The sequence below is a fragment of the Strigops habroptila genome, chromosome 10 (assembly GCF_004027225.2).
Source record: "Strigops habroptila isolate Jane chromosome 10, bStrHab1.2.pri, whole genome shotgun sequence".
Lineage (NCBI taxonomy): Eukaryota > Metazoa > Chordata > Aves > Psittaciformes > Psittacidae > Strigops > Strigops habroptila.
This window is the reverse complement of record NC_046359.1, coordinates 33,432,440-33,453,779: the sequence shown is the minus strand read 5'-3', so window position 1 is coordinate 33,453,779 and position 21,340 is coordinate 33,432,440. Positions and strand designations below refer to the sequence as shown.

General features: G+C 41.6%; 1 protein-coding gene across 1 annotated transcript in view; it reads left to right on the top strand.

The window, feature by feature from the left end:
* The first annotated feature begins 5,870 nt into the window (after positions 1-5,870).
* Positions 5,871-21,340, top strand: part of MSH2 (mutS homolog 2) — a 50,349-nt gene continuing 34,879 nt past the window's right edge. Inside the window, exons 1-6 of the mRNA XM_030499337.2 lie at positions 5,871-6,130; positions 8,705-8,859; positions 9,272-9,550; positions 9,891-10,037; positions 11,059-11,208; positions 13,563-13,696. Of these exons, the coding sequence (XP_030355197.1) occupies positions 5,884-6,130; positions 8,705-8,859; positions 9,272-9,550; positions 9,891-10,037; positions 11,059-11,208; positions 13,563-13,696 (1,112 nt within the window). The 5' untranslated portion in view covers positions 5,871-5,883. The remainder of the gene's footprint in view (positions 6,131-8,704; positions 8,860-9,271; positions 9,551-9,890; positions 10,038-11,058; positions 11,209-13,562; positions 13,697-21,340) is intronic.

Genomic DNA, 21,340 nt, shown 5'->3' with positions numbered 1-21,340 from the left:
GCTACACAGCTAAAATCTGGTTTTGCTGTTGCGTGCTGTCCTGCAGCCTGACTAAACTTACACAAGTTATTTACCTCCCAGAGCTTTGGATAAAAGAGCTTGTTTTGGCAGTCAGTAATCTGTAAGGTATACTGGCTAGCGAATAAACATGTATAGTCTGTCCAGCATATCTGATTTATAAAGGAAATGCTGTAACTCCTGTTGCCAAAGAAATAATGAGATACAAGATAAGGAACTAAATGACAAATCTTATTACTAATGCAGTGTTTGTTTTGACCTCCCTGCCTAAAACAGGAAAAGTAGGGTAAACTACTACTAGAGAGGATATTCTGCATACTGTGTTCATAAAACTAAATGTGAAATATTCCCCATTAGTTTGCGTATCTGCTAAATGCAACAGGGAAGTTGCTGGACTCCAATCTCACACATCACCAGGGTATCTTCTGCCTTTGAACAAGGCGGCAGCTGATGTGCGTGTGTTGCTGTGTTGGATGTTGAAATGTAGGCACCAACCGTTCCCTTGGCAATTCCACTGTCTGGTGCTATGAACTTCGGTACCTGTGAGTACTGTACTCAGGCAGTATGCTGAGCTATGATGAATTTCATGCAATTCTATAAACTGTTAAATGAACCCTAGTTTTCAGTAAGCTTGTCTTTTGCGATTGTGTGAGTTACTGTCTTCCCTATATCCTATGTTTTCCTAAATGTCTACAATATGGTATTCTTGCCATTTCTTTCTTCTCCCTAAGATCATAACGCTATTGTCTCCTTTCCTCCTCCTCCTACCCTCTCTGTTTCATACCTTATTTTTGGCTTGTGGGATGGAAAGATGTGTGCTGTGCCTGGGCGGGAGCTACACATGTGGTGACTTGACTGGCTGGTATGTACCTGCTGTGCGGCCTGGACCTTGTCCCAGTCAGTTGTTTGAACATCATTTTCTCCCTACTTTTCCCACAGTAGGAGAAAGCATTTAGATACTTCTCTTTTTTTTTTTTACCTAATAGAGCTTTTCACATTAGATGCGTGCACAAGCTTAGTGTCTCCAATAGTCTTCCTCCTTGTCAAGTTTGAAACTAGCCAAGGGGTTAGAAAACCATAAAGTTTATGGGAATTAAATAAAAAAATAGAAGAAAGTTTAACTAAATCCACAACTTGAAGGAATTGTACTATTTATACCTGCATCTAAACTGTTACTACGGTACAAACATGATGCTGCATAGCTCTCAAAATGGTGGTCAGTAATACGCTTTTCCTTTCGTTTTCTGAGTAGTTTTATTGACCTTTATATTGGCTTTTGTTCTGCCTACTGAATGCTGCACTTATGCAACAGTCCAGCTGCATGAAAGTGTGTATTTATAGGGAAAAAGAAAGGGATGAGGGAGAAAAGAGAAACTTTTATATCGGCATCCTGTAGCTTTATGATGTTCTTAATATTTCATAGCTAGAGGAGGCTAATGTTGTGAAATAAATAATAAAAAGCCACTATCAGATAGTATCAACTCTCTGCATATGCATGTAATGTTTCTTCTCTTATAGACCAGTTTTGAACTGCTGACAAAAATTACTGCTATTGAAAAACCATACGGTATTAAATAGCAAAATACTGTTTTCACTATTTTTAATACTTTGAAAGCATTCACAAAGTTAAAAAGCAAGTTTTCTGTAAAAGAAACAAACCAACAGAACTCAATAAAAGACTATTAGTCACCGCATGAATTTTTGACAAGGTAACTATTTTGATGCTTCCCTTTGCCTAATTCATTAACTTCCTTCTGTAAAGGAGCATGGGTTTTAAATCTAAAGTTCTACACAAAGTTATGATACCATGTTCCCTCTCTTTTAATGTAATGTCAATTGTGACACAGGATATAAAGGGTAGACTGAAGATTTATTAAATATTTTGAGTCTGAATAAATGAGATCTTTTGTTACAGGAAGGGGATGGACTCAAACTGTAGAGGAAACCCATTAATGATACTTATCTTAGTGCCTATGTACAACATGGAAAAATAGTATTTGTATAGGCAAGTGCAAATCTATTACTTCCTTATGAATTACTACACTGGCATATATATATTAGTTATTATTACCACTGTGCAAAATTAAATAAATGTTTATGCAAAGAAAATTAGAGACGTTTTAGAAGAGGATATGCAAATAACGTATTTGAGAAAGCATGACCAATAAAGTCTATACAGCTTTCTTTCAAAGACCTAAGCAATCCCTAAGCGTAGTTTCCACAACTACAAAATGAAAGGTCAGTGTTATGTATGTAGGGTCTGTTGACAGTAACGTGCTCATTACCCTCCTGAGCAATCATAGTAAGTTTGGTAAGAGAGATAACACTGTTCATGAGCCATGTTTATTTATATCCTCACCTACTGGACTTTGATTGCTATAACATACACTGACTTTGGGCTGCAGACTGCTTGAAAAAGCCTGAAAAATATTCTAGGAAACCAAAAAAGCTTCACAACTGCTAGTACTGAGTTCTAGCAGCTCCCAAAAGGGGCTGCAGCCCGACATTACAAAGGTTCGTAACACCATCAGGCACACTGTAAGGTGCCTTGTGTGTCAGAATAGTTGGGTCCATCCCCGCAGAGTTTTATGAACTTTGCTAAAATCTTCGTCCTCCTTGTCTTAGCAGTGATACTCGATGGCAGACGGATGCAAGGGACAGGGTGGTAAATAAAAAGGAGCTGGTGTGTAATGTTAGAAGCAACACAGCCTATAAAAAATTCATACATGCAACAAGTGGGTTTTGCTCTACTAACCCCTAAATACACCACAGAATTCTCACACATTCTGGTGCCTGCAAAGTACAGCATGGCTGTGCCAAATTGGTCTGAGTGAAAAAAGTGCCACAGTTTGTTTTCAAACTTACATTACCTAAATATTCTTATCTTGTTAATATTAAGTCTCTGATGCATTATACATATGCACACATACATACACGTCAGTCTAGTACAAAATTTTCTGGTGACATCCCCACCAATTCATAAGCATTACAGCTGCCACAGATCACACTTGTGTACTAATTAACCTTTGGGGAAAAAGGATATTTTTCCCCCCCTTTTTTTTTTAATGTAGAGTGGTTAAAGTACATCCATTTTCCTACTTGAAAAGCCATTGCAACTTTTCTCTATATGCTAGTTATGCATAAGGCAACAAAATTGATTAAGGTCTAGATTAGCATCCATTTTCCATTTGCCATGTGTCTAACAATTACTACTATCTTCTCGTTCCCTCGCTCCTGGTAGGCAAGGGAGAAAACAGGAAGCACTCTGCTAGCAACAGCACAGTGAAGCAACCAAGCCTGGCAATAGGGAGATGGTCTCCGTTCAGAGTTAAAGCTCTGCGGGTCAGCCAGTGCACCAAGCTGTCCTGGAAAAACGGGTGAGGCAAAGAAAACAGCAGAAGCTCAGAGGAAAAGTGATCAATCCGTGGTGTTTTGTGGAAGAGATGTCACACCATAAATGTTTTTCATCGTCACCACTCTAAAAGCATTAGCAGCCAGTTTGGGTGGTGGCTTTCTGTGAATGGGAACCTGCAGCTCAACAAAGCTGCCTTGAGCAACCTGATGAACAAAGAGGTGTAACCAGCCCAGAGGAGAGAGAAGAAAGCACTGCAACATGCAGCAATTGCAGCTTAGCAGACATTATTTTATCTCATTTGAAGGTGGTAATGAGGTCTCTGGAGCCCACTTCCTCCCTGGTTGGTTGTGCAGGACACTTTTTTCCTATCTTCTGCCTAATCTGTAGTCATCAGTATGTATAAAGACAAGCACTCCCAGCTACTCACAGTGTATATTTTGGGCTGACCTGGTATTATCACCTCTTGGCAAGATTGCCTAACAGTATGAATGCCTTGTATTTGCTAAATGACAGTTATTTAGGCTGAATTTTCCCCGGTAAGTACTGCCACAAGCAAACACTTTTGGTGGAGGGAGGTATCAGACCAGATAGATAGTTCAGCCACTTCTGAAAATAAGGTTAGGAAAAGTACACTCACTTGTATTGAAAATAAATCCAACTGCCCTGCCAGAGGGGCATTTTTACAACTGTTATGGAGATAAGAGGAAGATTTTGGGCAGCTACAAACCTGTCAATGTTCGTAGTTATGTTATGCTTTGCTTCTTCCTCCCCACGCCAAATGAAGGCATATTGGACTTTATTTTCTCTGAGTTCCTTCACTCTGTTCCTTCACCGAGTGCAGCTGCAAAAGGGCTTTGAAGGCCTTTTCTGGGAAAACTCTGTTACCTCAGGGGTACAGGACTGGGTTTGGGTGGGGAAGGCTAACAGCAGTTAATAACATTTTCCATATGCAGCTGAGGTGGGGACAGGCAGCCCAGGGTGACATCGGGCAGCAGCAGGGCAGGGGTGGAGACACCAAAGCGTTCCCTGTGGAGGGACAGCCAGCACATGGCAAGACCTTCAGAGGGAGGTATCGGGGTGGCTCCAGTGGTAAAAGAGTAGTGTGAAAGTAGTCCTTACGTGGGCCTCTGAGGGCCTTTTGGAAAGCACCAATAGACACCAAGAAATATTAAAGATGAGCACATTGATTCACTGAGTGGAAAGAAGAGAGAAGTTAGGTGAGAAGTCTAGCAAAAGAGGCCCCCGAAGTGTCCCATAGCTGGGACCATAGAGGGCTGGGAGGAAGAAGGAAGGGTGGGAGATGAGGTTGGAGAAGCTAAGGTAATATACGGTAGAAAGGGGAGAGAAAGCAATAGGATGCACACAGGGGGATGTTCTGAAGCAGCAATTTACACAAACCAGAAGAAGGGATAAGCATTTATTTATGTAAGAAATGCTTAAGTATGTAAAATCTAAGACGTGTTTTGTCTGTAGGTGATAGGGTGCAGGCGGCCGAATTGGGCTACAAGATTAATGATTTAGAGCTGACAGGAAAAAAGCGGTGTGAGATAAGGGAAGCTTCCGAAAAGATTTGATTTAGCTGATGAAACCTGGGATTTCCCATTATTCCTAAACAATAATCACTAAACGAAAGATCGTCAGCTATACTGTTTCTATTCCTTTATGTCTTTAGCAGAAGGAAAACCAAACCCAAAAATCTTAGGACAATGCACGGGAAAAATAATGAAATATCAAGAAAATGAAGCGCTCTGGGTACAGGGACCCCCCCTGTAGCCAGGGCTCTGGTCCCTCTGACCACCGCAGTGCAGTCAGTGCCCTTTCTGTAGCTGAGCAGAATGACCCAGTGTGTACACTGCAGCCAGATCTTGTTTGTGTTGGCCATTTGCCATGTTGTGCTTTGCACTGCTCGGGACGAGTGACCGTCAGAGCTGCTTTCTCTTTGCCCGAGGGCACATACGGGATCTCTGGACACCATTCACACGGGAAGCAGAGGAGGGCCCATTACCCCACAGCCTTCTGCCTCCCGGCAGCATGAGCACGGCAACAGCCCTGCACTCAGGCTGCGTCACAGCATTTGCCTCCTGCAGCTCGTCGGCACGCTGAGCCCTGCGGGCCTCCGCGCTCCTGCTCCACAGAGCAGTCCCCCTCACGGAGGAAGAAGAGCGACCACCTCAGCACGGCTGCGGGGCTGGCTCCCTCTCTGGGAAGACCTTTGATGACTGTGGCACGCACACAGCCCGCACACACTCCCGCTCCTCTCCTACCATGGCACAGGGCTCGGCGCTGAGGTGACGGCAGCACCGGGGCCTCTCCCGCCTCACGGCGGGCCTGCGGGGGGCGCCCTCACCGCCCCGGGGTTGCCATGGCAGTGTACGGCGCGCGGGAAGACCCAATCCTCCGCGCTCCAGCGACGCAGGTTGCTGGGGATAGGGGCGGGGCGAGCGTGACGCACTGCGCAGGTCCCACAGCGATTGGGTGGTGCCGCTGGCGCGCGCGTTGCGCGGCGGGCGATGGCGGGAGGCGGCAGCATGGCGGCGGCAGCGGTGGAGCCGCCGCGGGACGCGGTGTGGCCGGAGGGCGCGGGGGTCGAGGCGGGCTTCGTGCGGGCCGTGCTCTCGCTGCCCGAGAAGCCCGATACCACCGTGCGCTTCTTCGAGCGCGGCGACTACTACACGGTGCACGGCGCGGACGCGCGGCTGGCCGCCCGCGAGCTCTTCCGCACCCGCGCCGTCATCCGCCAGCTGGCGGGGACACCGGGTGAGTGCGGCGGGAACGGGGGCCTGAGGGGCTGCGGGCAGCGGTGCGGGGCCGGGCCTGGCGGCGGGGACAGCGGGTTCCCCCCGCAGTCCGTGCAGCGGTGTCGGGTTCTCAAGGGCAAGGCCTGCGGGATGTCGCTCCGGCCGGGGCGCTGCGTGTTTTCGCGTTCAGTCGTTGTATTTCATGATTACCTGGGGCTTAACTCTTCCGCTACGTCGTTTTCCTAATGATGGGGACCTTGTCAGGGCGAGGGAGCGTGAGGTGCTGCGGTTCTCATCCCGCCCTGGGTCGCTGCGTGACTGTTGGAGCCTGCGGCACCCCGGGTACCTGCTGCTGTTGTCTGTGTTGGTGCATGTGGGAAGGGAGGTGTTAACAGGTCTCTGGATTTTAATGTCTGATTCATTTCGGCTTGGAAAGAAGCTTGGCTGAATGCAAATCTTTCTTCTTCAGCCTCCCGCAGCTTTGAAATGATAGTTAGTAGCCATTCTGAGTAGGATGTGTGTGACAGATGTAGGAGTACAGCCGTGGGAAGGTATCTACAGCACAGTTCCGAGTATAGACTTCTTGTCACGTAAGCTCCTACTACAGGACTGTCAGACGCGGATAGTTGCTTGAACACAACCTGTTGCATAGGCTAACAGCAGTTAGTAACATTTCCCAGTGCCTTGGTAGATTTCCATTTGTGAAAATGATGGCAGGATGTTTTCTGTGGTGACTGAGGATGGGCCTTGTGCAGTTCTATAGTGCAGGTGGCAGATAAACATCACGCTTGATTAATGATGGCCCGCAGAAATAAATAACAATTATGTGTGGCGTAAGATTTTCAATTCCTTCCACCCCCTGCTGCTCTTTATTTATCTCTTGGTATAAGACAGTGGAGCTTGCAGATGTTGGATGTAAGAGCATCAAGATTAATTATCTTGTCAGAAGAGGCAAACTTTAGTGTTATCCTGAATCTCGAGGAGCATAATGTTGCAAAGTTACTGGCTCATACTTCACAAAATAAATCTGTTTGTTAATGGGGTTTTTTGTGCATGTACGCGATGGCATCAAAAAGAGAATCATATTCTTGTATGCTTTTCACTTCCTATTGCAAGCGATGAGCTAATCTGTAAAAAAAAAAACAGCCCCCAAAACCCAACTCCTCCCCAAACCCACAAAACCCCCCTAATTTGTGGAGAAGTTGTACAGCTTGATAGTGTCAACTGTAGCATTTTGTATATCTTCCAGACTAGAAACACAGGCATCAGGATTATTTTTATGTTCCATTTAGAAATGATCATTTCACAGGTATAAGCTTGTGATTATCAGCTCCAGTTTTAAACCTTTAAATCCTTACCTAGCATATCCAACTAAAAGTTCACATAAAACTACATTTTTTTACTTTCAGGATGATTTCAGAGCACACATAAGCTTCAGCTGCCCCCTGCTAGTGTAGTACATAATTTCAGCTGAGAAGAAGAAAAGTTGTGTTTTGTTGGACAGTTCTGCGCTGGGAACAAGAAGCTCGTTATGTGGAATTAGTTTTTTACCTTCTTCCAATAAAAGCCTTGCTAGAGATTTGAGGAAAGAAAAGAAAATGATAAAAAGCCTATTTAAAATAAGCACATAAGTTCCAGTATGTGTGGAAATTCACTATTTAACATCTTTAATGTAAAGGGAGGAAGAGCCTCAAATGTGGTGAAGGCCTGCTGCTGAAAAGAGGGATGTAATAATCCCTATCAATTCCTTGTGCTTACTTTATATATCATTGATCTCTCATTTATCTGACACCACTCCAATATTATTTCACTTGCTTAGCTGGCAGAAACTTAATATACACACACAAAACCTCAGTTTGTTTAGTAGTGGAATTATTCTGTGTGTAGGTTGGTACAGAGGTGGCATGGGAGGTTGGGAGCTAGAAGTGGTTCTGCTCCTCACGGCAGCCGTATGGGCTTTAATTTGTTCAACTGTATCATCTGCCTGCACCCTTAGAGGCACAGAAGCAAGAAGTTTGTCAATAAGACACTTTCTAAATTAGATTTTAATGTAAACTGTTAAACTTTTTTGAGAATGTGTTGTTTTTACAGTATATATTTGTGGTAAAAGCGAAATGTCTTGGTGCATGTGTCTTGTCATCTTCTGAGGGTGACGGTCTGTTCTGTTAACAGAAGTGGATTATCCAGGAAATAAAAGATGTTATTCATAAGGAAAACTCATAGCAGGCTTCCACTACCACTCATTAGCTTAAAATGTGTGAAACATTAGTTAAAAAGCCAAATCAAGAATATTGTAAGGAGAGGGGAAGGGTGAGAGGGACAGGTTTCTTTGTATATATGTATGTGTAGGTTTAGTGAAATTTGGAAATGAACATTGTTTTTGTTTGGATATGGAGTATGCTTTCTTCATTCTTAATACTAACCAGTTGAATGTTGTGGTTTTATGTTGATTCATGGATTTTACATGCTTGTTTCTTTGATATCAAATAGCGTCCTTCCTGAAGGCTGTTCTTGGGGATTTTGATTACAGAAAATAAAAACTTTATGAACAAATTCAGGTGTATCATAATTTTCTTCTTTCCCTTTTTTGTAGGAACTCAGAAGCTTGAGAGTGTTGTGCTTAGTAAAATGAACTTTGAATCTTTTGTGAGAGATCTGCTTCTGGTTCGTCATTACAGAGTTGAAGTTTACAAGAACAAAGCAGGGAGTAAATCTGTCAAAGAAAATGACTGGTATTTAGCATACAAGGTACATTTTTTTCAACCTTTCCTTATGATGGTGAGATAAAAGAAAAAAAATAATGACTCTTTCCTGAGCCTCTGAGCTTGGAGTTTTGGGATTTTCAGGGGCTGATGTTGGTGGTATGATGGAAAATTGTGCTGTCTGTTATATATCCCTGTATTTTCCACTGCTCTAAGGCTGGAAGAGCTTGTTCTGTATCTTTGCCATAGGCTGAGAAATAAAGGAAACCTGAAGTAGTTCACTTTGTGTAGATGATATGTAAAATTTTAATGGCTAAAAAAATAGAACACCTGTATATTTTATATTAATGGACTGTTCAGTCTTTACTTTTATCAGTTGTCCTTTTTAAAGGGGTGGTGGTGGGGGAAGTATATATGTGTATATGCACTCTTTAAAAATATATTTCTTTTCCAAATAGGGTTCTCCAGGAAATCTTGCCCAGTTTGAGGAAGTTCTCTTTGCCAACAATGATATGTCAATGGCCATTGGTGTCGTGGGGGTCAAGCTGTCTACTACTGATGGACAAAGAGTAGTAGGAGTGGGCTATGTTGATACTACGCTGAGGAAACTGAGTGTCTGTGAGTTTCCAGATAATGATCAGTTCTCAAACCTTGAAGCTTTACTGGTTCAGCTAGGACCGAAGGAGTGTGTGCTACCAGGAGGAGAGACTGCAGGAGAGATGGGAAAACTACGACAAGTAAGGGAACCATTGTGGCTTACAGCTAGACAAAACTTTATCTAAAAAGCTGTATTCTAGTTTATTAGGTAGGCTCGATGATTTCTGAAAAATGAGGAGCAACACGTTAACTTAAAGTTTTTGATTTATGTACCCAAAATGTTTTATTTGTCTCTTGACTTGTTTACGTTTTAATCAGCAAAAGTTGTTCTAAGGGTAAAATCTTTCCAGTCATTCTTCTCTCTGCAACCTAGCAGTAAATAAATACCTACCTCTTCAGGGTTTGCATCTATGATGAAGATGAACATCTGTCCCTGAATATTGAAAGTAATTGATAACTCTGTGTGTGTGTGGATAACAGGTCATTCAGAGGGGAGGAATCTTGATTACAGACAGGAAGAAGGCTGATTTCACAACAAAAGATATTGTTCAGGATCTCAATCGCTTGTTAAAATCAAAGAAGCAAGAACAAATGAATAGTGCAGCCCTGCCAGAGATGGAAAAGCAGGTGAGCAGTGTTTAGTGTGCTTCTGTTTTTTAGAAGTAGGGTGGTTTGTGTATGTGTTGTGAGCTAATCTCTATATTCTTGCTGAAGGGTTCTGCAGTTGTGCTCAGCCTGAGTCTGTGTCAAAGTTGCATTCCAGGGGTCCTGGAAGAAAATGAGAAAACCCTTCACTTACCTCTTTAGAGTATTAGACTTTGGTGGGCAAATAAACCCTGCACAAGTGGTGATTCCTGCTCATAATCAATCTAACCTAAGGACTGAAATCGAATGCTTTATTTTGCATGACAGGAAAATTGGTACTTGAAAACAATGTTTATGATAATATTTTTGTGGTTTATGTCATTTTATGGCTCAAGCATACAATTTAGTGCCTGCATGTGAACTGAACATGTTTGTTCTTAGCTGCGAACAAGAGGTAATTTGCTTGAGATAAACATGTTTTAAAATGCTCTTCACTGCTGATACTCACTGCAGGTGTAAGGCACAGAATTATTCTCCCTTAACGTGTGATTTCATAACAGGTTAAAACTGTTTGGAGTGTGTTGTGGCTGAACAAGTCAGTCATGCTGCTGCCTCTCTTCTGAGCTGGCACTAGCATGTGTAATGCCATGCAGTGAGTCAAGCAGATATTTGTTCTGGCTGAAAACTAAGCCTGAAACCATGTTCAGAGATGATCTATGATATCTCATTTATCTGTGATAACTTTGTGTTTCTGAGCCAGAAACATCCTGATAAGAGGTTTTGAAAGCTGCCAAAGTGTGCATGTCACATTTTAGCGGCTTATGCAAATGTCTAGTTCGTGTTTCTTGCACCTACCTAGAAAGACACTGGGGTGCCACAGAACGTCCCTAAGAAAATTAAGTCTAGTCAAACAGGATAAGTCTCTCATAGACCTGCTGGAATTGACATGGCTCAAAGTCTTCCCCAATGGTGATTTTTTTAGGGGCATTTATCAAATACTCTCAGATTCAGGAGTGTTTCTAACTAGAATACAGTGTGTTTTGTTTTCTTTCTTAAACTTCAGGTTGCTGTTTCGTCTTTGTCTGCCATTATCAAGTTTTTAGAGTTGCTGGCAGATGAGTCTAATTTTGGACAATTTGAACTGACTACTTTTGATCTTAGTCAATATATGGTTCTAGATAATGCAGCTGTTCAAGCCCTCAACCTTTTCCAGGTAAGAAATGCACGCTTGAATTGGTCTTTTGCAATATACTTACTTAGCTCCTTGATAAGTAGCCTGACTGCCCTGTCACAACTTCCCACGTCCTGATTAATGGTAACTTTAACATTTTAGCTTTGTTTGCAGCTACTCCTGTACAGTGTGTGTGTTAAACAGCCAGTGTTACCACCATATTTTGTTTTGTTATCTTACTTTGGATGTAGAAGAGATGATCATCAAGGAGGTAGGAAGTGGCCACAAACAAGCGTCTATGTGGAATGCAGATACGGGAAGAGTTGTAGAAGTACCTCATAGTTGTAGCTGCTGAGGAGTCTGGCTGAGCAGTGGGGAGAATGCTTTATCTTTCCGTGGTTTTTTACGGCGAAGTTCATGTTTCCAGTGGCATGAGCAGACTTGGGCTGCAGGAGGGGAGCAAAGTTCTGTGGTTTTGTGGTATGATAGGGAACTCCAAAGCACAGTTGTTTAATATGGTAGTGCTGGTTTTGACAGAACGAGGATAGAAGCCTGAATTAGTTAGTATTAAGGGAACAGGAAACATACGCCAAGAACACTGCTGTTAGTGATTGAAAGGGAGGGCTGGCTGCAGCAGGCAGGGCAATGAACAGGACAGTATGTAAGAACGTTCTGAAAGCACCATGGCATGCCAGCTGGCCAGTGTCAATTTTACTTTTTACACAGACTTTCTACAAATCCAAGCAGGTTGCCAGTCTCCTCCATACCTCCCACCATGTCTGTTTTTCTGCTTTGCCCCTTTTTGTAGTTTTAGGAAAATGTGGACTCAAAGTGGTGTGTATCAGCTTTTCTCTGTTTTCATGTTAGTAAATCCCGCTTAGTGACCTTTGCTTGGAGCTAATCTGCTTGAGTTTCAGATTTATAAGAAGAAATGACAAACAAGGTCTCCTCTTTACCTTAGATGGATTTCTGGAAGAAAAAAGAGCATATATTCAGTATCTGAGCTGGTTAACCCTGGAGAAACATCTTCTGATTTTTTTTTTTTTCTTTGTTTTTTGATTCTCTGCCACCCTCTAGGGAATGAAGCAAAAATTACATCTTCTAAGCTTTATTGAGGTGTTCTAGGAAGTTCAACACCGTCTTAGCTTCATCCCTTTGTAAATCCTTGCAGGTGTTACACGTTTTGTAATAGGAAATGCACTGCCTTTCTTGTTAGGGGCTGTGTGAGCAAGGGGTTTGCTATGTAGCAGGAAGCTGAGTTGTAGCCTGTCTGGCAGGCTGTCTGTGAGGAGGTTTTTAGGCAGGCACTAAAGCAAAGGCAAAATAATCTGTAATTTGAGTTGCTCTGTGAAATATGTAGGTAAAGTTCTTATGGTGCAGCAGATGCAGTTGATTATATGCAACTGTGTTCGTCCAACTAGGTTATTCGTGTATAATATATAGTCTGTGACACTTTATTGGATTCAGAAGGCTTTCATGTGTAATACTGCTCAGAATACTGAAAACAGGCACATCCACTTCTGATGTTAGACTTTCCAGGGGTTAAATGTGCCAGTGCATCTTCTCACTGCTTTCATTTCCTGTCTTGGTGATGCTAGTTCAACATGCCAGTTGTTTACAGGCATCCAGGCTTGCTCCTGGTTGAATGCTTGCCTGCTGTTTTATTTGTGGGTGTTCATGGATAGAGAGGGTTGAGATTTTCATTTTGAAGTTCAGAGTTGAAACAAGCTTGTTTGCCATTTTTCAGTGTTAAATTTTTGCTTTCTAGCTGTTCGTGCAAAACCCAAACAAAACCCCAAGAAAAATGCTCCAAAGTCTTGTCTTGAGTCCAGTTAGTATTAAACCTAAATTACAGATAGTAAACTATAATCTGAATGGCGTAAGTGTAGAGGTGTTTATAGTACTCCAAAGATGATCTGGGGAAGCTTGAGAGAAGTTGGATAAGTGTGCTCTTTCCCTTTGCCTCATACTGTTGTGTCCCTGCCCCTGGCATTCTGAAAGATCTCCAACCAAAATCCTTGAACCCAGGCCCTGTTTCTTGCTGCTTTTTTTTGATGGCTAGGGCCCCTGTTTTTTGACCTTACAAAGGGCAAGCTAGCAAATATCTAGGTATATTTCCACCTTTCCTATTCAAAGGGCAAACTGCCCAGGGACCAGGTATGTTTCTAACTTTCCTGTTCAGTCAGGATTATTTTCAGAATAGACTCTTCCTTGCTTGCCACGTTCTAGAGACCAGAGTGTATGTGGTTCAGTGCTGTGTTGTTTCATTTGCCTTTTTTGATGGGTGCCAAGTTGAGTAAAGGAAAAACACTGATCTGTTCCTGGGTGGCAAAGTACCATTCAGTGGGTGTTAATAAACTTCACTAACTCTCTTTTTCCTTTCTTTCCGTTTCCAGAGTTCTGTGGAAAATGCTAATACTGCACAGTCTCTAGCTGGTTTATTAAACAAATGCAGAACCCCTCAAGGACAAAGATTAGTTAATCAGTGGATCAAGCAACCACTTATGGACAAGAATAGAATTGAAGAAAGGTAACAGTATTATGTGTGATAGACATACACAAGTTTGTAACTGTTTTTACAGGAGGCTCTTTTAAGCACAAAATACTACAGCCAAGAAATAAGGGTGTTTGGAGGTTTTTGTGTGCTGTCCTGTGAGACACTGTAGTTAAACAGAGCAGGAAATATTTTCCCTTGAGATGCAAATGGGCAGCTTACTGTTAGATAAAATGCTTATTACAATTATGACCTTTAAAGAAGAGATAGGATGTGTTCAAATGGTCAAATGATTCATGCTACAGACTTAAAGCGATGTAGCAGCCACTTCCTAAACTACTGTTTATACTGCAAATGCTCTGTCTGTGTACTGATACTTTGTCACTTCTAGTTTACCAATTAAAAAAATAAATCAACAAAACACCCAAACAATTAAGCAGTAGTGACCTTTTCCTATTTCTAGAAAAAAACCTCTTTGGTTGCGGTAGGTCACTCTTATCATGTCTTGCCAAGAAATTGTGGCCCAAATAGGAGTGGTCTTTTTCTTCCTTGCTCTTTTATACTGCTGCCTGTCACTACATGCCCTTGTAAAAAGTCCCTCTTCAGCTTTCTATAGGTCCCCTTTAGGTAATGGAAGCTGCTGTAAGTCTCCCTGAAGCATCTTAACAGTCCTACACACTTTGAAAAGCATTCTTTTTTTTAATCCGGAGGAACAAGTATAATAGGAGAAGCTGTTGGTGGGATTCATGGGATGTATTGACAGATTCAAATATATTTGAAAGATACGGGGTCTCCAAGTTGTTTTCTATATACTTTACGGTATATTGTGGCTGTTTTAAGAATTGCAAACTATAATTTAGAACATATTTAGAACATTTGAGAAGGAAATATCTGCACTGCTGTTTTCTTTTACATTTCCTTTGTGTGAAGGGGAGTTGCTGATTATTTCTTAGCTTGAAGTGTGCCATGTTATAGGACCCCATTTGACATAAACCAGTGCAAAACTCTTATTGAACTAGGCTGAACTACCCAAATTGGACCGATGTTAGGAGACAATTTTTGAAGTAAGCCTGCTTTGCTTGCACAGGAGATATTTTGACTTAACGTTTATTTCAGTAGCGTAGAAGTAGATGTCTGAAAGTTTAGTTATTCTTGTAAGCCTCTGCTAAGACCTGTAGGTGGTGCAAGTCATCTTTTGGAGCTAAATGCATCAACCTCTTTTTGTAGTTCGTAACCTGCAATGTGTTAAATTTATGAATAAATAGAACACTGTGTTACATCACTAGTCCATATTAACCATCAACAGTAACAACACAAATTAATGTACATAGTGCACATCAGGTAAAATAATGTTTATCTACCGGAACAGCTCCTAATGAGAACTAAGAAAATGGGGGTTCCTGGTACTTGCCTGTCTTAAAAGACTTGGGGTTGTGCCCGTCTCTGACTAGTTTTCCATGATTAAAAACCATAATTATCAGTCATAGGATATAAGATTCAGCCCTGCTTCTCCCATGTGGTATGTTCGGAAGGCAGGTACATGAAGCTCTTGCTCTTTGCCTTATAATCAGTATATTTCTGAAATTAAAATGCAGTTGCTGAGATCTCAGGACTGAAAGCCTGTACTCAATCATCGTTTGTCCTGATTCAAGCCTATTTTGAGCTTTTCTCCTGTGTTCCTGAATGTGCTGCGTGGGGGACGCACTGTAGAAAGGTGTCCTATCTCTAGCAAAGTCAGAAAGTAGTAGATTCAGGAAGCTTGAGGTGAGTAAATGGTTAGGAGGGTAAAATTTCCAACTTTGTAGAACATTCTCATGAATCAGTCTTGAATGACAATTAAAGTAGCAGCTTGTTTAAAAATGAAAAAAGCCTAACTTGTTGCTAGCTTGTGTAGGCAGGCTTGAATGCCTTTACAGTGCTTTATTTAGCAGTAAGTTAACTAACATACGCTTTCTCTAGTAGATAAATGGGGGGACAGAGCGGGGTAATGCATGTGGGGTAGCTTGGAAGACTGGAAGAGCATCTCGGGTGCACGCAAATGCACCTCATGGATGAGAAATGGCCAGGTGAAATGAGAATTCTGTGCATTGCAGGCCTGCGAGCTCCCTTGAAATGTCATCGTGCAACTGGCATGCTGTAGTGCGTGCTGTTGATGGAGGCTGGGCAGGGAAGGCATAGGGGATGTGTTTCTGCAAAGGTACAGCTTAAGTGTGAAGAAGGGGCATCAGGCCTATCATGAGCTTTATGGGTCAGGATTAGAGAGAGGCAGCAAGGGGAGGGGCATTATGGTGAGCATCAGCAGCACCTGCTCCATTGAGGTGAGGAAACGGACAAGAAGAAGAAACACAGTCACAGGCCCTGGTTCTCTTGGAGGACTTGAGACACCCCAGCATCTGCTGGAGTGCAGCATGATACCTGCATCTTTGCACATGCTGGCAGATGAGTCAGTGCCCCTGCATGTGTGGGAAAGACAATGTTGCTGTTTGAGCTAGAGGAGTACCTTAAAGCTGTTTGTATTCTGCATGATTATCCAAATCATTTGTCTTCTAGGTCAAGGATCAGCGATCAGCATTTCAAATCAGTAAATTATAGGTGGCATTCAGCGCAGCAGCACTGGAGCGGGTAGTCCTAGTTGATACTTCCAGCTTGCCCAGTTCAGTTCTTCCCTGTGAGGGTGCTGAGGCGCTGCCACAGGGTGCCCAGAGAAGCTGTGGCTGCCCCATCCGTGGCAGTGTTCAAGGCCAGGTTGGACACAGGGGCTTGGAGCAACCTGCTCTAGTGGAAGGTGTCCCTGCCTGTGGCAGGGGGTCGGAACTGTATGAACTTTGAGGTCCCTTCCAACCCAAACCAGTCTGGGACCCTGACAAGTCCTCACTTGGTGCAAATAAATAGAAGGATTAAGCTTTTAGTCAGTGTTTTGCATCTGAATTTTGAGGCTTAAGGAAAATAAAAATTTGGTTGAAATGTCAAATTGGTTTTCAGGTTTTTAAGAAATAATGGAATTGCTGTTTATTTAGGGAAATGCGAATCTGTAGCTGCCATACTGTTCTTTTGCTCTCAGCCTGCCAAAAGGAGGTGGATGGTAATTACTGCAGTTGTTAAATTTTACTTAGAATCTGTGTTTAATTATTCAGGATTTTTGTTTCCTTTTTAAATGCAACCATAAGTTAATGAAGCTTCCAGTTAAAAGAGTGTGACCATATGAAAACGTTTGTATTCTTGGTGGTCACTATTTTGATCATTGTATACAGGAATATGGTAGGTATATTCTCCATGAAAGAACAGTGAACATACTATTGTTTCTTCTCTGTTTAATTTATATCCTCACACATTAGAAAGGTGGTGTGTTAGGGAACTGCAGCGGAAGCTCTTTGCAAGATAATTTTGTCTTGACTTGTAATTTCATTTCGTTTATCATGTGTAAGGGTTGTAAAGTCTTTAATGTTTTGTTTACATACAGTTTTGAGGTTTTTTTAAGGCAAAGAAAGAACTTGTTCAGTATGCTCTTAGTCTGCACAAGTTTAAGGAAATGCACAGATTAGCAATTTAAAAGAGCATTAGTGTTTATGGACTAATGTAATAAACTCTTAATAATGTATGGAAACTTGTAAGGAATAAAACACACAAAAATAATAAGGGAAATCTCAACAAGTCTTTGAAGACCATGCAGTAATACTATTGTATCACTGGATCCCAAAATGCTGTATTTGATTAAAAAGGAAGACTGGCACAACACCTCTGTGGCGCACGGTATTATGCTGAGAAGCAACCTCAGTTGCTTTCCATCTTGGGTTTCTCTGGAAGATTTTGGGTGGGGCAATTTCACTATATGGAGTTTACAAACTTGTCTATGACTGTATAGTACTTGATGAGTTTTTGCTCCGTTGTCTTCATTGTTCTTCGTTATCATATAAAGAATGGAGGTTTGTTAGTAATTCTTAAAAGGCGGGCATTTGTTTTCCAGAAGCCTAAATACTATGTTGTTGGAATGCCAATGTTTAAAAAAAAAAAAAAAAAAAAGTATTGTGGAACTGTTTGTTCTTGTCTGCATTCAAATTGGGGTATTTTTCCTTTCATGTTGCTGACACTTGCTCACACTTGGTGTTCTGTGTGTAGGATTTCTTTGTCTTCAAGTGGTTGGAATTGTGTGATTTTTTTTTTTTTTTTTTTTTTTTTTTTTTTTTCTATTTGTTTTTGCCTCTTATGGAGCATGCAGCAACTTGTGGCCCTGAGTTGTTCCATAGTTTGCTGACATTCCCTGTAACCACTTTAAATCAGAAGGTGTAGTCATGCTTCCCTGGCCATGTATTGTCACCAGTTCCCTTGTTGTTGGCACTGGCACTAGCGTTCATGTAGCTGCTTGGTTCATCTCTTGATGGGGAATTTAGCATGCTAAAATAATAATCTAAATATTTATATATAGCATCTAATCCAGTAAAAGTAGGCAGTGGTCAAAAGAGGCAATTTCAGTTCCCCTTTCTGGCCTTCAGCTCCTTCTGCTCCCTTTTTTTTTGGTCTCATAGCTACAGAATAATTTGTTTTGGCTTTTTCACCTCATGAAAACTAATACATGAAGAAGTGATGAAAGTCGTCATCTAAAATTAATCCTTTTGCTCCTCTGCAGCTGGTCCATGACCTGCTATCATCATAAACAAGAGAAGATTAACATCATATTAAATGCAGATCAAACAATACTAAAAGCCTGTTCTTCAGATGTAATAATCTGACTTGTCAGTGTTTGCTTTCTCTTGGTATCTTGACTTTTTTAGAGCTCACACTAATTAATTAATGTTGTGAGTTGGATTATCCTCCTGTAGCAAGTTTGGTAAATTGGATATCTGCCTAGCCTCGAGTTGGAAAAGCGTCTGAATCTGTGGAATGGAGCTGTTCACTACCAAAAAAACCAGCTGCCTTCCTGGCAAATTCCCTATGAAGGTGCTACTTGAATATTTTCAGCTCCTACAGAAGACAGAGTATAGAAATTTTATGAAAAATAATATATGCATGGAAATAAATTAATAAACCAAGTCTTCTGTAACATTGGGAAAACAGAAAACATTGCTCTGACAAAGTGTTTGGGAAATACTTAGGGAATCTTGTTTTATGAAATATCCTCTTATCACTTTTGTCTGTATGCTTCTTTCAGGGTAAGAGACTGTAGTCCAGCAAGATTGTGCTGGATTTTTGAGGTTGGGAGAGGATTTGCTGTGTGAAACATCTTATGGTCAAAATTTAACTTGGCTGATGGATCTTCTGTGTGTTTTTTCTTCTGTAAACATACACATTTAAAAGTTGGGAACAGCATTTATCATTCTGTGAGGTAGCAGGTTGCTGTAAGGTGAAAATTTTCCCTCTTTATCCCAGCTCCTCTTCTGTGGAGCTGTTTAATTTCTTAAGGATAATAATTTTGTTATTTCTTAACTGAGAATGAGGAGGAGTGGTGAATTGAATCTAAATAGTGCTGTTACATAAAGTTCTACTCTGAATGGCAGTTCTCAGTAACAATTAAAAAATAAACTTTACTCTTATTTGGGAAACATAATTTGTGAGAAACAGAAATGAAAGTTTATTTTACTTCTCTGTTACTTGGATAGCTGAGTGGTACTGTAAGTAATACACCCAGGCTGTGGAAAGGGAAACAAAAGACACTTGATTTTGGTTTTAACTGTGAATGTGGTGATCATGTAGGTGTAGGTGGGAGGCACAGGTGTTTGGAAGTTCCTTTACCGTATAGACAGGAACAGTAGTTTTTGCTTTAATATGTTTTAATGTTTTCAGGATGCAAGTCTTGCAGAGCAAAGCTGGTCTGCCATGGGAGTGTGCAGTATTCCCAGCTACAAAGCGAGCCATCAGTGGGAGCTGGGGACAGGGAGATGGTCACGGTAGCACCAGAGGTGCTGCCAGCCTTGCCTTGCAAATGAAGAAGAATGTTTCCTTTCTGCTTCCCTTACTTTTCGTTGTAGGGTATTTGTGTGCATACCTCAGAACCCTGCGGTTCTTTGCTTTGACATGCTTTCTGGCTAGAGGAGGCAGAGCAGAGCTCTACTTGTGTGCTGCTGCTGTATTTGCTTCTGCTTCAGAATGATGCCAGGCACTCCCTTCCCTCAAGGTCTAAAAATATTGCTGTTGCAGCAGTCTGCTTCAGGACTGAGATCTTAATTGCATCAAGTGGTACCTTACTGGCGCGGATAAGACCCAAGATTTTATTTTTCTGCTGAAGAATTGTTTTCTTCACCTTGCCTAATGAGATGGGTTGGAAAACATTTAAACACTCGTGCAAAAATAATGAATTATTGGTAACCTATTTCAGAATACATAAGACTGCAATAAGTATCTCGGGGGGGGGAACCCCATTATATTGGAGTTAATGGTGCTTTTTGCAATAATCCTGTTTTATTTTTTATTCTGAGCTCGTTAGCTTGCAGCCTTACAGTCAATACATACAGCTTCCAAAGCTTTGCTTGGTGGTTATAGAAAATAGTTATTTTGTGCCTGGTACCCCTGATGCTGTCATGGGGCTTTAATTTACTGTCTCTAGGTTTTGACATAATACTCAAATGGTACCTGCAGGAATTCACGTAGGGTGGGATAGAGTCCATTGCTTCGCTGATATGTATTAATTTTATGTTACATAAATATAACTGATGCAGAGGATTGAACTCTGATTGTTTGGAAGACTGCATTTATTCAAAAATTTATCTGTTAGTGGACCATTCTGAGGTTACAAATATCCAGTATTGTTTTCATGGTAGAATGGTTTGGAGTCTAATTAGGAAGATCAGAAAAGGCAGGGGACCGATGTTTGGATGTGGCTTTCTCTTATAATGCTTAATCTTTCAGATTAAACAGCAGGGAGCCTCATGTGGAGCACTTTTGTCCAGCTGCTTAGTGGCACACTTTGTGTACCTAGTGCTCTAGAAGTGCGTGCAGTGTGATTTCTGTGGCTCTCCTAGGGTCTAAAGCTGCGCGTCAAACCTTGGACTTTATTACAAGGGACTGTTTCAACAGAGCTGCAAAAAAAAAAAACCACAACATATTCATGGTTGCTTCAAGTTACACATTTGAGATTAAAAGACAATAGTAGCAACTTCAATTCAAAGACTTGCCCTGTAATAGTGGAATGAAAGCCAATTTCTAGTACTAAATACATTCCGCGGGCATTGGATACTTGCCTGGAGATCCCTTGATTTTAGTTCACTTCTCACTTGACCATTAGAGTACAAGGGTTGCTGTAATCTTACTGGGATGGCAGCATTGTCTTTGTAAGAATGCAGACATTACAGGTAAGCTATAAGATGCATCATCGTGGGGCTGTTTGTTCCTGGTTTGCTGATTCTGTTAATCTACTCTATTATACAATATCTTAATTGCTAAAGCCTGTAAATTCACATCCCCCACATAAAACAGTAATGCACTTTAAATGTTAAGCTGAGGATGTATATACACTGTTGTACTCCTTCATTGTTGTCTTCAAAGTTTTGTTATGTAGGCAGGCTGTATCTTGTAGCTTAGCTGTGAAGTCAATTGCTATTACGGAAGCATTTATAACTTGTTCTTAACTGAGGAAACAGAACCAACTTTGTGTTAACATGCTAAGAAGGAACAAGAACAGGTTGCATGGTTTGGGCAAGAGCAGGCAGGGAACAGCAACTTGAGCTGTTTATGGCAGAGGGAGGTACA